This window comes from Apium graveolens, chromosome 3 (genome assembly GCF_009905375.1).
Source record: "Apium graveolens cultivar Ventura chromosome 3, ASM990537v1, whole genome shotgun sequence".
Taxonomy (NCBI): domain Eukaryota; kingdom Viridiplantae; phylum Streptophyta; class Magnoliopsida; order Apiales; family Apiaceae; genus Apium; species Apium graveolens.
In genome coordinates this window covers 286802228-286817427 of record NC_133649.1, presented here as the reverse complement: position 1 = coordinate 286817427, position 15200 = coordinate 286802228, and the positions used below count along the sequence as shown (strand labels likewise).

At 34.7% G+C, this 15200-nt stretch overlaps 1 protein-coding gene across 1 annotated transcript; it reads right to left on the bottom strand.

The window, feature by feature from the left end:
- Positions 1–13976: 13976 nt before the first annotated feature.
- Positions 13977–14300, bottom strand: LOC141715115 (putative mitochondrial protein AtMg00820). The gene has a single exon (XM_074518597.1). It carries the CDS (start codon positions 14298–14300, stop codon positions 13977–13979), a length of 324 nt encoding a protein of 107 aa, XP_074374698.1.
- Positions 14301–15200: the final 900 nt, after the last annotated feature.

The window sequence follows — 15200 nt, the reverse complement described above, 5'->3', positions numbered from 1 at the left end:
GGATTATGACAACTTCTACATAAAGGAGACAGCCCAGGTTGACTCATTCGCCCATGTTCGAAGATGGGATTAGAGTTTGAAGATGCGTCACCGCTATTTACAAAGGACAAATCAGGTTATTTATGTTTCAGAGTTGCATAGTAAACAAATACTTGAGTATACATTTCCTAGGATTAATCAATTACATTCTGTAAATTTTAAGAAAAGTTCAAAACAGGATATTGAAAAAAAAACATACGCATGGGATTTGTATACATCTTATCAATATACCACGTACTGTACATTTCTTAGCTGCAACAAAATACAACAATGGAATATTAATTATTTTCAAATCAAAACAAACATAAAATCTTAAAAATTTGAGAATTAAGTTAATAGGTAACGCACACATAGTACTGTTCATATCTGAAGGCGTAGAAGATTGTTTTTTGTTCTTCGCCGCTACACTGTTATTTTCTACACATATAATTAACGAAAAAGATGATTGTTGAACAAAAAAACAACATAGAGAGTTATTAATATTCATTGTTAGTAATGGAAGATACTGATTAGGAGAAATAGTGTAATAGGAAATCATAACAACTTATTGAAAACAGATTTATTAAAAGACAACATATACACGGGGTGTGTAAAAATCTTATCAATATTGCGACCACGTATTCTACGTTTCACGGCTACAACCAATAACACATTGTAATGTTAAACATATAGTAAAGGAAACAGAATATACAAACTTCGTAATTTTAGTATCAAGTTATGATATAACGTACACGCCGCATTGGTAATATCTGACAATGTAGCAGGTTCTTCCATGTTCTTGGCAGTTGGAGTGTTCTTTTCTTCAAGTGTAATCCCCAAAATAGGTGAAATTTGTACACTACAAGGTGTTTTATTTGATCCACCAACAGGTTTCAATTCCACACTTCTACTCATACATTTCAAATATAGCAATCAATAAATATCACAGGCAATAAAATTATACATAACATCATCCATCTGCACGGAACATTGGTACAGAATGCGAACATCTGCACGGAAAATTGGTAAAGAAACTCCACATACTTGTGAAGGAAGATCTGCTGGTTCCATTAGATGAAACATCAACAACAAAGTTAGATGGTTTGTTGGGGGGGGAATCACACAATACATTTATCTTATTTGATAATGGTTGTAAAGGAGACCTAATTCCCACTACAAAATGCATATGTAACACATGAGTTTCAATATTAATTTATGTAACACATAAGAAATGTATAATATGGAAAACTTAGCAGACGATACTACAGAACCTGGTGTCTGTATATTTGAAACTGTAACACTAGGACTGAGATTTTCTTGGACAACACAAACATTTCTACGATTCACAACTAAGTTCATAAGAAGAATATAAGAACATGATTTGAATTCAAATCTACATAAGATAAGAAAGACAAAGAAAGATACAATACCCGTCGAGTCGGGAACATTCAAACTTGTGATGGGCTGCAATACAGAAGATTAATTTAAGTCCTGATTTTATGAATCTTGGCTAGAATCAAGCGTTTTAAACCTATGAACAAAAACACAAACCAAAGAAATCAGATAACAGTTAACATGCATAATGATTAACAGGACTTCAGAATGAAAACAAACCTATAAGTGAAGTCCTTGCAGAGGTTGCCTGAGAGCGTGGATCCATGATTAACAGCAGATCACCGGAGTATGGAATGATTGAGAAGATGAGAGAGGGCTGGAGTTATGCAGCAGTCTGAGAGAGAACAATTTAAGAAAATTCAAATGTACTATTCAGTTGCTACAATCAGGGAGTGGGTTAGGTTTATATTAGGTTAGTTTCTAAATGGGTTATAATGAATTCAAATATGAAAGATCCATGAATATGTGTATAATATAAAGTTGTATGTGTAAAAAATAAAATTGATCATGAGTCATGGGTAAATTTATGCATAAATCTTATATGGGCAATAGTAGCCTTTAAAATTATATAGATTCATTTGCATTACAGGTACTAACAATACGCATTCTAGGTCTATGCATTAGAACGGCCATAATTGGCCAACGGTCATTTTTGTTAAAAAGATTAAAAAAGAATGGGGTGGTGCTAATCTTCAAGCATTAAATAGCTCGATAATCAGGACACGTGTTTTTCTTTTTTTAAGATTTATTACTAATCTTGTAATCTTTTATTAACCAAAACTAATCAAATTGCACTGATTTGTTAACTAAAATTGTCTTATTGACTAATATTTTTGATAAAATAATAGTTTAATGTAATACAATTTTTTGAAAAAATATGGAAATACTATTATTGAATTAAAAAATATTTATACTTGATTCAAATAATAGTAATTATTGTAAAATAAAAAGTGAACATATAAAAGCAAGGTCACAAAATTTAGTAAACTATGTTTTGTAATCGGAATAAAATAATAGAAAAAATTGCTTATATAAAGTAAAAATATATACTTAAAAAAGTAAACTATGTCTGTAATCGGAATAAAATAACAGAAAAATTGCTTATTGAAAGTAAAAATATATACTTAAAAAAATAGGAAGGAGGTAAAAAAGATTGAACTACCTTGAGTAGATAAAAATAAAACATTTTTATATGAGTTTTAATTTTTGCACGTATTTTAATAACTTTTGATTAAATAACTAAAAATTTTATTAGTATTTTTTTGTAAATAAAATAGACAATATGTATATAATTTAATTTATAAAATATTATTTAAAAATTATATTTTTAACTAATCACTCAAAGTATATTAAAATATTAATATATGTACAAAAGTGAAAATATCTTATAAAAAATAAAATCAAAGAAGTACTTACAAACATAGGGGGACGTGTATGGAAAATTGGGAATTGATAAGTTATTCATGACCATGTATGTATTTAATGTATTACAGATTTTTGTCAACTTTGCACAGAAAAAGATGAGGTACATAATAGTAATTACTAATTACTGCACGGAGAATTTTTTTACTACATTTAGCAATCATGAAAAAAAGCTATTCTTGTTATTTTTTTCTGGTGTGACTGCTTACAATTTTATGTATACGTATACAAACTGCCTACAACTACTTATAGTATCTAACCTCAAATTAAACCAGACACAAGATAATTTTTTTACAGGTCGTTTGCAGTATATAAAATATTAAATTCGTAGTAATACAAAATGGATTCAAATTAGGGTTGTTAATTGATCGGATATCCAATCCGATCCGATCCGATTCGAGAGCCAATGGAGCGGGTATGGATCATTTAAAATAAAATCTGATCCGATATACGTAGGATATGAATTTAATAAGATCTGATCTGTAAATAATCCAATCTGAATATATATATATATATATATAATGTTAAAGGTTTTTTATGCATGTAGTAATAGGTGTTTAATATGTGTACTATATATAGACCTGGCAAATCTGATAACTAGGTCAGTTTCAGATCGGATCTATTTCGGATTGGTTTCACTTTCGGATTATGATATAACTAGAGGTCATTCGGATCAGATCGGATGTGATTCGGTTCCGGTATAATTTGGATTAAAAGCGGATGAAATCCGGATAAAAATCGGACAAAAATTCGGTTCAGATTAAATTCGGTTGGAATATTTCGGACCATAACTTATTTATTTTTTCATGTTGTGAGACTTAAAAAATATCTTTTTATTAATGTAGTACTTTTAATATAATGTACTTTTACATTAATTTATGATTAAATAATTAAATTATCACGAATATAATATACATTTAAGTATGAATTTTGCTTATCTTAGATCATATTCGGTTCAGATATTATATTGATTGGTTTTGTTTGGTTCTAATTTATAATCGGATCTAGTATTTCAGATCATTTTCGGTTAAATTTTTGGTTCGGGTAATTTTTGGATCGGTTTAATTTAGTTTTCGGATAATTATCGGTTTTTATAATTCGGATCTCGGATCGGATCTCGGAACCATAGATTTCGGTTCGGTTCTTCAGATCCAGACCCATTTTGCAAGGTCTAACTGTACATATATGCTTAACTAATACCCGGTCTATTAGTGTTAAGGTTTTAAGTTCCAGAGAAGTTAATAATCTGAGACATTAGCCTAATTTGATTCTAATTGTGTTGCCACTGGATTTTCTTAAATGCCTAAGGAGTGATCTACTTACCCTACCGCCTATCGAATTTGTGGAGTTCTTATGTACTATGAACATAGCAGGCGAGAAGAATTATTTCATGGCTATCTTTTTTAAGTCCAACCTTGAATATGCTCGAAAAAATCATTGTAAATCTGTAAAGCTTTTAATGGTTTCGAATAATCGAACAACACTTGAAACTTCTTTATGTACTATAAATTCAGCCTTTTTTCTAAATTCACCCTTTTTTCTAAATATAACGGAGCGGAGCTCCGATCCGAAAATCTAAAAATTCGAAAATCCTACGGATTAGGATATGGATCATGCTTTAAAAAATACGGCTATGATCCGACCTGAATCCGATAAAAATAAATAGATCAGGATATGGATCAAGGGCGATCCGATCCAAATCCGATCCATTGACAACCCTAATTCAGATTATGGAGTTGTGAGAGAGCTTTCTGACTTGCAAAAACTGCAATCTCAGTATCAACCAGAGCTTCCTCCTTGTCTGCAGGTTTCCTGTTTTTCTATATTTTATAATGCTATCAATATATCACTTTTTTTTATTTAAACTTGTTATCCCAACTTGTTTTTTTAAACTAATGCACCCCTGGGTGTCGGAACCAATCACCAACCCTTTGTTGGCGTGATCCCTACTTGGTTACTACTTAATTGCGTTTTCATTATGTACTTGGGTTAACACATTTTTTATGTTGATTAAGGGTGAGTTTTTAGTTTATGTTGGTAATATTGGTATATATTTTGTTGTAGAGTGAAAGAGGAGTGGATGAGATAATATGTGTTTTAAGCTGGGGTTTTAGATCTTAATTGTGATACAATTGGTTTAGTAAGTAATATATTTTGGATGAGTGTGATATACTAGAATGTATATAGTGATGAAAAATCCGAAAGTTTTTTTGATCATATGGCATTATTCGGGGTTTTTTCGTGGGATGGTTTTTTTGATGGTAGCATTTAAGATAATAAAACATCTTTAATGTGCTGATCGTTCTCTGCATTCTGAACTTGTGTGTGTTAATGTAGTAGTTTGTTCCTTACTATCACAATTTAGGGAGAAAAGACCTAAAATCTCACAAGCGCAGCAAAATGGCCCTTTCTATACTAAAAATGCAAAACAAAATTGAGTTTCCCATCAAAACAAAAAATGCAAGTTTTTATTGCGTTTATTAGTGAGGCCCGACTTGATTGATTTTTGAAATCGAACAGAAAATGCAAGTTTTTTTTACGTTTAACATAATACGCAATTTTGTTTTGCGTTTCTTTCTCTTCTACCACAACAATTATAAGCATTTTTGTACAATTTTAACAGGCCTAGTACCTAGGTCCATTAACATACGCACTGATTTTTAAATTTTATATAAAAGGCCATTTTTCCTGATTATAATATTTTGTACCATTTGTACTTAAATTGCAAGATTAAGGGCCATGTTTGGAGATTGGAAGCCTGTTATGAGATTGACAGCTTGGTGGCAAGCAAAAGTCCAAAAAGTAGAAGGTAACGACGCTTGATGTAAGAGTATTTTAGCAGTTTCAATTGATGTTCTGCAAAAGCAATTCTTTGAGGGGTGTATGAATAGAAGTTAAGTGTTGAATTCCTCGACTTAAAAGATAAGGTTTAAGGCTGATAAATTCTCCGCTAGCATCAGTATATAAAGATTGAATTTTTTGTTTGAAGTAACATTCCACAAGGCACTGAATTTTTTTAATTGTGGGATTGACTTCACTTTTTGTTTGATGGTATAACCAATATCTTGTGTAATGATCAACAAACAACATATAGTATGATTTTGTATCAATTGAAGTAACAGGGGAAGGACCCCAAACATCACTATATAAAAGCTGAAGTTGACGAACACTATATAAAGTATTATTGAGAAAAGGGAGTCGATGGCTGCAAAGGAAAGAGTTATAATGCCCAATAATATCAAAATTACTAAAAGAAATAAAATAAGATCTTAAAACTGATTTTAATAGACACGAGTTGGGATGACCCGATCGTTGATGCCACAAGGAAGGAGGTTTTTTGGTGGTAACAAGATATGATATAGGAGGCCATTCATAAAGTCTGTTTTTATTCTGTCCCATGCACTATAATTTTTTTCCTCTGGACCAGTATAATCATGAACTTGATGAAAATTGTGAATGTCATTAGCGATGCGATGTGATGCACCAGAATCAACTATGATGGAGTGTTACTGAAGTTGGACCTACTGGAAAAAATTTCCTTTGCTTCCAAGTGATTGTGAGATCGCGAGCGACATTCTCGAGCAGAGTGTCTTGGTTTATCGCATAATTGGCATTTTACACGATTTGGTGCAGGGCCTGATATTGATTGTTGTCATCATGTTTGAGGGTTGAACTGGATATTGATTTGATAGTGGTACCGGCGAGATAACCATAGAGAACATATCCATGAAGAAGGAGTTCAAATTGGGCTTTCCAAATGGTGAAATTGTGGTTGCCCACAAGTTTTATTGATAATTGAGAGGCGGGGTTAGACTGCAAAAGTTGGTTGGTGGCATAAATAATAGTGGGATCAGGGTTGAACCTGGTAGAAGTTATTGAGGTATTGGATGTGGAAGAAGATCAAACCATTGTTATAAAGAATTTTCAAATTGGGATCTGAAAAAGCTTGTTAGAGCGTTGTGGCTCTGATACCATAACAAATTTTTAATGTAATGAATGAAAAATGTTTCCTGTTATATCATTTAGTGTTAAGGTACAGAGAGTTTATATACAACAACTTGTGTTATTTAAAAATGTTAGGGTTTATGATTGATACACCATATCACAATTAGTATCAATCATAATCAAGTTGCTGATCTTGGCACATTCTGAATTAGTTCTGATTTATCGTGATTAGTAGGCGTAGGTGCTTTGCTTTTGGTTGAGATCTGGCGACGCCATGTTGGTCATCACTTCTTGATACTTTTATCAAACTGAACAGCTAAATGAAGATCTGAGTACAAGAATTTTATAGAGGAAAAGCAATTCAAAAGTCTCTATTGATTACATCTGAAAAGTGAGAATACATTGTTGACCTTGTGCACATATATGCCAAAAGATTGTACTGCCACTAACTAATAAAAAAATGTCTGAAATATGCTTTCCATCAAATGACTAGAGTACCCTCTAGAGGATTTCTTAGCACTACATGATCATAACACATAAAAACATTCACTGGAATATGGAAGACATAAAATAAATGTTGACAGAGGTCCATGTGCTCTTTATGTTATTGTTTGTGCTCTAGAGACAACACTATTATGTTTATATTATGATACATTTGGATTATTAATTATGATTGTATGGATTATTCTTTAGTAATTTATTATATCTTTATTTTCTGCGATAAGATGTTAGATTATTAAATGTCCCTGGAATATGATATGTAAATCTATATCTCTAAGTACGTGACTTAGAAATGACATTATGAGAATAGTATTGATATTCCTAAAATCATGATCTGGTTGGACCGCATATTTTAAGGATGATTAGGTATATTGAGTACCTTGCCAAGTTGGGTGCCCCGATTACTGTGGAGCACCAGATTGACCTAATTTTGCAATTTTAAACAACAGCTATTCTCAATTTGTGATGAATTACAATATGAATGAGATAGATAACAACTTCACCGAATTGTTGGCTATGTTGAAAACTACTGAGACCAACGTTCAGAAGGCATCCCCTGCTCCCATGTTGATGGTGAATAAGGGGAAGGCCAAAGGAAAGGGTAAATGGAAAGGCAAGAGGAAGATGGGATCTAAATCGAATGCCAAACCGAAATCTGATCCGACCAGGGCTTTGAAGCCTAAAGGTGGTGTTCCAAAGGTTGGTGATTGTCACTATTGCAAGAAACTAGGTCATTGGAAGAGGAACTGTCATGCTTATTTGGAGGATCTGAAGAAGAAGAAGGCTATTGTTACTGCTTCTGATTCAAGTATTTATGTTATAGAAGTCAATTTGTCTACTTCTTCATCTTGGGTATTAGATACTGGATGTGGTTCTCACATTTGTATAAATGTGCAGGAACTGCAGGGAAGTAGGACATTGATGAAGGGAGAAGTCGACCTACGAGTTGGCAATGGAGCAAAGGTTGCTGCTTTAGCTGTAGGGACTTATCGTTTATCGTTTCCCACCGGGCTTGTTTTAGAACTAGATAACTGTTTTTACGTGCCTGTGATTTGCAGAAACATTATTTCGGTTTCTTGTTTGGACAAGAAAGGTTTTTCATTTTTGATTCAGAACAATAGTTGTTCCTTTTCTTTCAATAATGTTACCTACGGGGTTGCACGTTTGTTTAATGATTTATATGTTCTTGATATAGATACTCCTGTCTATAACATAAATAATGATAATAAACGTATTAAGATGAAAGACTCAAATCAACATACCTTTGGCATTGTTGTTTAGGTCACATAAATGAGAAACGCATTTCCAAATTACATAAAGATGGTTACTTGGATAAGTTTTATTTTGAATCATACGAAGAATGCAAATCTTGTCTCATTGGCAAAATGGCTAAAGCTCCTTTTACCGGACAAGGTGAAAAGGCCGCCGAACGATTAGGACTTATACATAGTGATGTATGTGGTCCAATGCGTACGATGGCAAGAGGTGGCTTTTACTACTTCATTACTTTTACTGATGATTTTAGTAGATATGGATATGTGTATCTTTTGAAGAACAAATCCGATTCTTTTAAGAAGTTCAAAGAATACAAGGCTGAAGTGGAAAAGCAAACAGGGGAAAGTATAAAAGTTCTACGATCAGATCGTGGAGCAGAATACTTAAGCCTCGAGTTTAAAGGTTTCTTGAAGGAGTGTGGTATCATATAACAACTTACTCTTCCTGGAACGCCTCAATGGAATGGAGTTTCTGAGATGAGAAATCGTACCTTGTGGGACATGGTGTGATCGATGATGAGTCTAGCAGTTCTTCTAATAAGTTTCTGGGGTTATGCTCTAGAAACGACTGCATATACACTAAATCGAGTTCCAACTAAATCGGTTCAAAAGACTCCATATGAGATGTGGACTGAGAAACGTCACAGCATGTCTTTTATGAAAGTATGGGATGCGAAGCATTTGTGAAACGCTTGGTGTCTGACAAGCTGGGACTAAAATCGGATAAATGTTATTTTGTGGGATATTCTAAAGAAACTAAAGGGTATAGTTTCTATAATCCTACCGAGAACAAAGTGTTTGTTGCTCGAACCGCTGTATTTCTTGAAAGAGAGTTACTTTCAAAGAAAATTAGTGGGAGGACTATAGATCTCGATGAAGATCGAGTTGTACAAAATAATATTGAACTAGAGGTGGAAAATGGGCAGGAAGTACATCAAGATGTTCCAGCTCCAGAAATACGGGTTGTTCGTAGATCTAGTAGGACTCGTCATGAGCCAGAGAGAAATTATGGATTTCTCTTAACTCAAGATGATGATGTAATGCTCATAGATAATGATGAGCCTCTTACCTACCAAGATGCTATGAACCGTCCAGACTCCGAGAGATGGCTAGAGGCCATGAAATCCGAAATGGAATCCATATATCAAAATAAACCATGGACTTTAGTTGATCCACCTGAAGGGGTAAAACCTATAGGATACAAGTGGGTTTTCAAGAAGAAAAATGACATGTATGGTAAAGTACAGACCTATAAAGCGCAACTGGTGGAAAAAGGTTTGAAACAAGTTCATGGTATAGACTATGATGAGACCTTTTCACCAGTTGCTATGGTCAAGTCCATCAGGATTTTGCTAGCAATTACTGCTTACTACGACTATGATATTTGGAAAATGGATGTCAAAACCGCTTTCTTAAATGGGAGCCTTGAAGAGGATGTATACATGATACAACCTGAGGGTTTTGTCGATCCCAAGTTTTCTAAGATGGTCTATAAGTTGCTTCGATCTATTTATGGATTGAAGCAAGCCTCAAGGAGATGGAATCGTCATTTTGATGAAACAGTCAAAGAATTTGGCTTTATTCAAAATGAAGATGAACCATGTGTTTACAAGAAGGTTAGTGGGAGCCATGCGGCATTCCTAGTACTATATGTAGATGACATATTACTAATAGGGAATGACATACCTTCTCTACAGGCTGTTAAGACTTGGATGGGAAATAGTTTCTCGATGAAGGACTTAGGTGATGCTACCTATATATTAGGGATCAAGATCTATAGAGATAGATTAAGGAAATTAATCGGCCTAAGTCAGAGTACATACATTGATAAAGTATTGCATCGTTTCGGGATGCAAAAGGAAAAAAGAGGATATGTCCCAATGTCTCATGGGATATTGATCTCAAAAAACAACTGCCCTAAATCATTAAATGATAAGGCCCGTATGAGCAAGGTTCCATATGCTTCGGCAATTGGATCTATAATGTATGCGATGATATGTACTCATCCTGATGTTTCGTATGCCTTGAGCATGACGAGCATATACCAGTCTAATCCTGGTGAGGGTCATAGGACAGCTGTCAAGAATATTCTAAACACTTGAAAAGGACTAAAGATTCATTCTTGGTGTATGGAGGAGATGAGAAGCTGGTTGTAAAGGGTTACACTGATGCCAGCTTTCAGACAGATAGAGACGATTCAGTATCTCAGTCAGGTTTTGTGTTTTGCCTTAATGGAGGTGCTGTAAGCTGGAAGAGTTCAAAGCAAGAGACAGTAGCTGATTCTACAATGGAAGCTGAGTATATTGCTGCCAGTGAAGCAACCAATGAGGCTGTTTGGATACGGAAATTCATAACGGGACTTGGTATGGTTCCATCGATCACAGATCCAGTTGATTTTTACTGTGATAATAATGGAGCCATCGCGCAGGCTAAAGAACCAAGGTCCCATTCCCGGGCAAAGCATATACTTAGGAGATATCACCTCCTTCAAGAGATTAATGAAAGATGAGATATACATATATGTAAAGTGCATACTGATGATAATGTTGTAGACCCACTAACTAAGGATTTGTTGCAGCAAAAGCACGAAGGTCATACTAGTTCCATGGGTATTAGATACATGGGTGATTGGCTCTAGTGCAAGTGGGAGATTGTTAGTGTTTGTGCCCTAGAGACAACACTATTATGTTTATATTATGAAACATATGGATTATTAATTATGATTATATGGATTATTCTTTAGTAATTTATTATATCTTTATTTTATGCGATAAGATGTTAGATTAATAAATGTCCTTGGAATATGATATGTAAATCTATATCTCTAAGTACGTGACTTAAAAATGAGATTATGAGTATGGTATTGTTATTCCTAAAGGTCCCTAGTCAAATGTTATTATTAAGGGACGATAATAAATATATTGAGACTAGTGTGTTTGTTGGCTGATGATCACATCTCATTGATCATAGGTATGGTGATACTAAATTCAAAACACAGGCACATGTATTAAATACATGGTGCTGGATTGACCCATTGTGAGATACTACATGTTTATAGTGTCATAAGTTAATCTCACAGTGATAATGATGTATTGGTCCTTTGACATGAAATCATTATATTTCTATATGAGAATTAATATACTTTGATACTATTAAAAGTTATCCTTGATGGGGTAATAATAAAAGTAGGCATTGGGTATATTATGAATCGTATGAGAAATATGAATGATCTAGATGGGATTTAGCCCTCCTTTATTGAAGGAGTGACATTATTGGCCTCTTGATTGAGTAAGACTATAAAATGCATGGTCGTGCTCAAATACTGATTTGTTTAATAGTTTACTCATTGATCAAGGAAAGAAGGATTGAACGTTAACAGAGGATGACACAATGCATGCCTCGAGTTTGATCTATAATATAATGCTAAAGGGATTATATTACATTGTACATTATTCACGAAAGGTTTAATTGATCACCGATTTAATTATTATTACTTGGGTAACAATGATGTATTACTAGATGCCGCTCATTGTTTATGATTTTAAATTAGATTTAAAATTGTTGCCAACGTAATAATAACCTAAAGGGTCACACAAAGAATGATTGGAGGATTATTTAATTTAAATTTGGATTTAAATTAAAAGTAAGTAATTCGAATTATTTATTATTAGTTAAGTATGACTTAATTAATCAAATAAATCGGAAATTCGAATTTAATATTAAATCCGAAATTAAGTTATTGGATGATTAAGTGAGACTTAATAACACAATAATTAGAATTTCGAATGTAATAATAATCATAATAACTCTAAAATTCAGTTTAGGATTGGAGGCCCATTAGCTCTTGCCTATATAATATCTTTTTCTAATAGAATTAGGGTTACACGTTTTATTTGATAAAACATAAACCCTAGCAGCTTGAAGAGAGATAGAGAGAGTTAAAGGCGGCCTCAAGAACGTGCTAGTACACACCCATCCTCCGGGCGATCATTCGTATGGATACCTTCAAGGCGTAGATCATTCTAGCTACGAGCTACGTGGTGATCATTCAAGACCTCCATCTCTCCATTAACGTAAAGCTTCTTAAGGTAAACATACTGAACTATGAATTAAATATTGTTTTTCGCATGGATCCTGCAGAGGGTTTCGTTTTTTAAGATTTAAATTTACATTTTTCGTTGCATTTATGTGCTAAAACCCTTCACTTTACTCCCCCTCAAGCTTGGAGGGAAGTTCACTTGCTGCTCCAAGCTTGTCCAAAAGATAGTAATGTTGCTTGGTGGAGAGAGCTTTGGTGAAAATGTCAGCCACGTGTGAATGAGTTGGAACATGTTTGGTGACCACGGTTCTAGAGTTGATTTTATCTCTTATAAAGTGACAGTCCACCTCCACGTGTTTGGTACGTTCGTGGAGGACATGGTTAGCTACCAAGGCCAAAGCAGCTTGATTGTCACAGTGGAGAGTTGTCGGAGGCAGATTCTGGAGCCCCATGTCTCTAAGTAGGGCAGACAACCAAGTGAATTCACAGGTAGCCAGGGCCATCGATTGATTTTCTGCTTCAGCTGTTGAGTGAGCTACTACAACTTGATTTTTAGTTTTCCATGAGATGGAAGAGACTCCTAACAGCATACAATAACCAGTGGTGGAGCGTCTTGACATTGGACACGTTGTCCAATCACTGTCGCAGAATCCTTTAAGTTCAGCTGCTGACGCAGACACAAGTAGGATTCCTTACCCCAGATTAGAGTTTAAGTACCTCAGTAGTTTCAAGGCAGCCTCCATATGATCAGTAGATGGGTGTTGCATGAACTGAGTGAGTATGTGCACAATAAAGGTTATGTCAGGTCGGGTTATTGTGAGATAAATCAGTTTACCCACCAAGTGTTGATAAGGATGCGGGTCCTTGAGAAACTCTCCAACATCAGTTTTGAGCCTTAAGTGTATGTCCATAGGGAGTTTAAGTGGAGTGACATTTGTAAGACCAAATTCATCAATAAGATCCAAAGTGTATTTTTTTTGTGAGACAAAGAAACCAACCGGTGATCTGCTTATTTCCAGACCTAGAAAGTAACGAACATCTCCCATGTCTTTCATCTTGAAGGTGTTAGATAACATTGTTTTGAGATGATCAATCTCCTTTCTATCATTACCAGCCAGTAACAGGTCATCTACATATACGAGCACCAGTGTTATTGTTGACGATTTAGTGAGAGTGAACAGGCTATAATAAGACATGGACTGCTGAAATTTCAGATCCTTCAGTGTACTCGATAGTTTGCTAAACCAATTTCTTGGTGCTTGTCGAAGTCCATACAGAGATGTTTTTAACCGACCCACCAACTTGGACTTTCCATTATTAAACTCCCCCTGATTCAACACAATTCTACTTCCATAGTGACTATACCATTGGGGCATTTTCATCTACACAGTTTCATAGAGTTCTCCATGGAGGAATGCGTTTGTGACGTCCATCTGTATGATAATCCAACTCTGCAGCGCTGCCACAGCCAGCAACGCTCTTACAGTCATCATTTTCGCGACAGGAGCAAGCGTATGCTCGTAATCAACACTATATGTTTTTCTATAACCCAATATAACAATTATTGATTTATAACGTTTAATAGTTCCATCTGGTTTGAACTTGGTTTTGTAGAGCCACTTACTTCCAATTGCCTTCTTTGATGTTGAAAGTGTTACTATATCCCATGTATCATTGTTTTCCAAAGCTTCCAACTCGAGGTTCATGGCATTCACCTAGTTGACATCTGTAACAGCTTGACTGAATTTAACCGGATCTGTATGAGTCATAAGAGAGGACATAAAACATCTAAAATTTGGTTCCACCGTTTGAGAAGTCACAGCAGCTAGGTTTGCAGATGGCTGAGGGAATGGTTTGGTGACATATGACTCCATCCAAGTTGGTGGTTTATGTAGTCTTGAGGATCTTCGAGGTGAAGTTGTTTTATGGATTTTATTATTTGAGGTAGAGTTTGTGTCACTGGTTGTTTCAGATTGGAGAGGAGAGAGTTCAGTTGTAGTATGAGAAGTGTCCTCACTATCACTTTCATTCTCATTGGGTTCAGACATGTACATTGGTGTAAGAAATTCATCATCCATATAGGAATTGGTGAGTGTAGTGGGCATTTTGGTTTGTAGAGGGAGGAGGTATGGTTTAGGTGTTGTCGTATTTAAAGGGAAAATGTTTTCATTAAAGGACACATCCCTAGATACAAAGATTTTCATGGTTTTTAAATCAAGCATCCTATAGCCTTTCTGTGTAGGTGGGTATCCTACAAATGCACATGGGACTCCTCTAGGTGCTAGTTTATCAGATGTGTGTGTACTATTGATAGAAAATGCCAAGCAACCAAAAGACTTCATATCAAGATAATCCACAAGTTCATTGCATAACATTTCATAAGGACATTTGTTATTCAAGACAGAGGAAGGTAACCTGTTAATTATATATGCAGCTGTAAGCACGGCTTCTCTCCAATACGACATTTGCAGACCAGATTAAAATATGAGGGCTCGAGCAATTTCAAGTAGGTGTCGGTGCTTGCGCTCGACTCGAGCATTTTGTTACGAACGGTAAGGACATGACGTCTGATGGATTATGCCATGAGCCTGGAAGAATGCTCTGCA

Bases quoted from the DNA above. Each gene is read 5' to 3' on its own strand.
- LOC141715115 (XM_074518597.1), bottom strand. From the start codon at position 14,300: ATGAACCTCGAGTTGGAAGCTTTGGAAAACAATGATACATGGGATATA.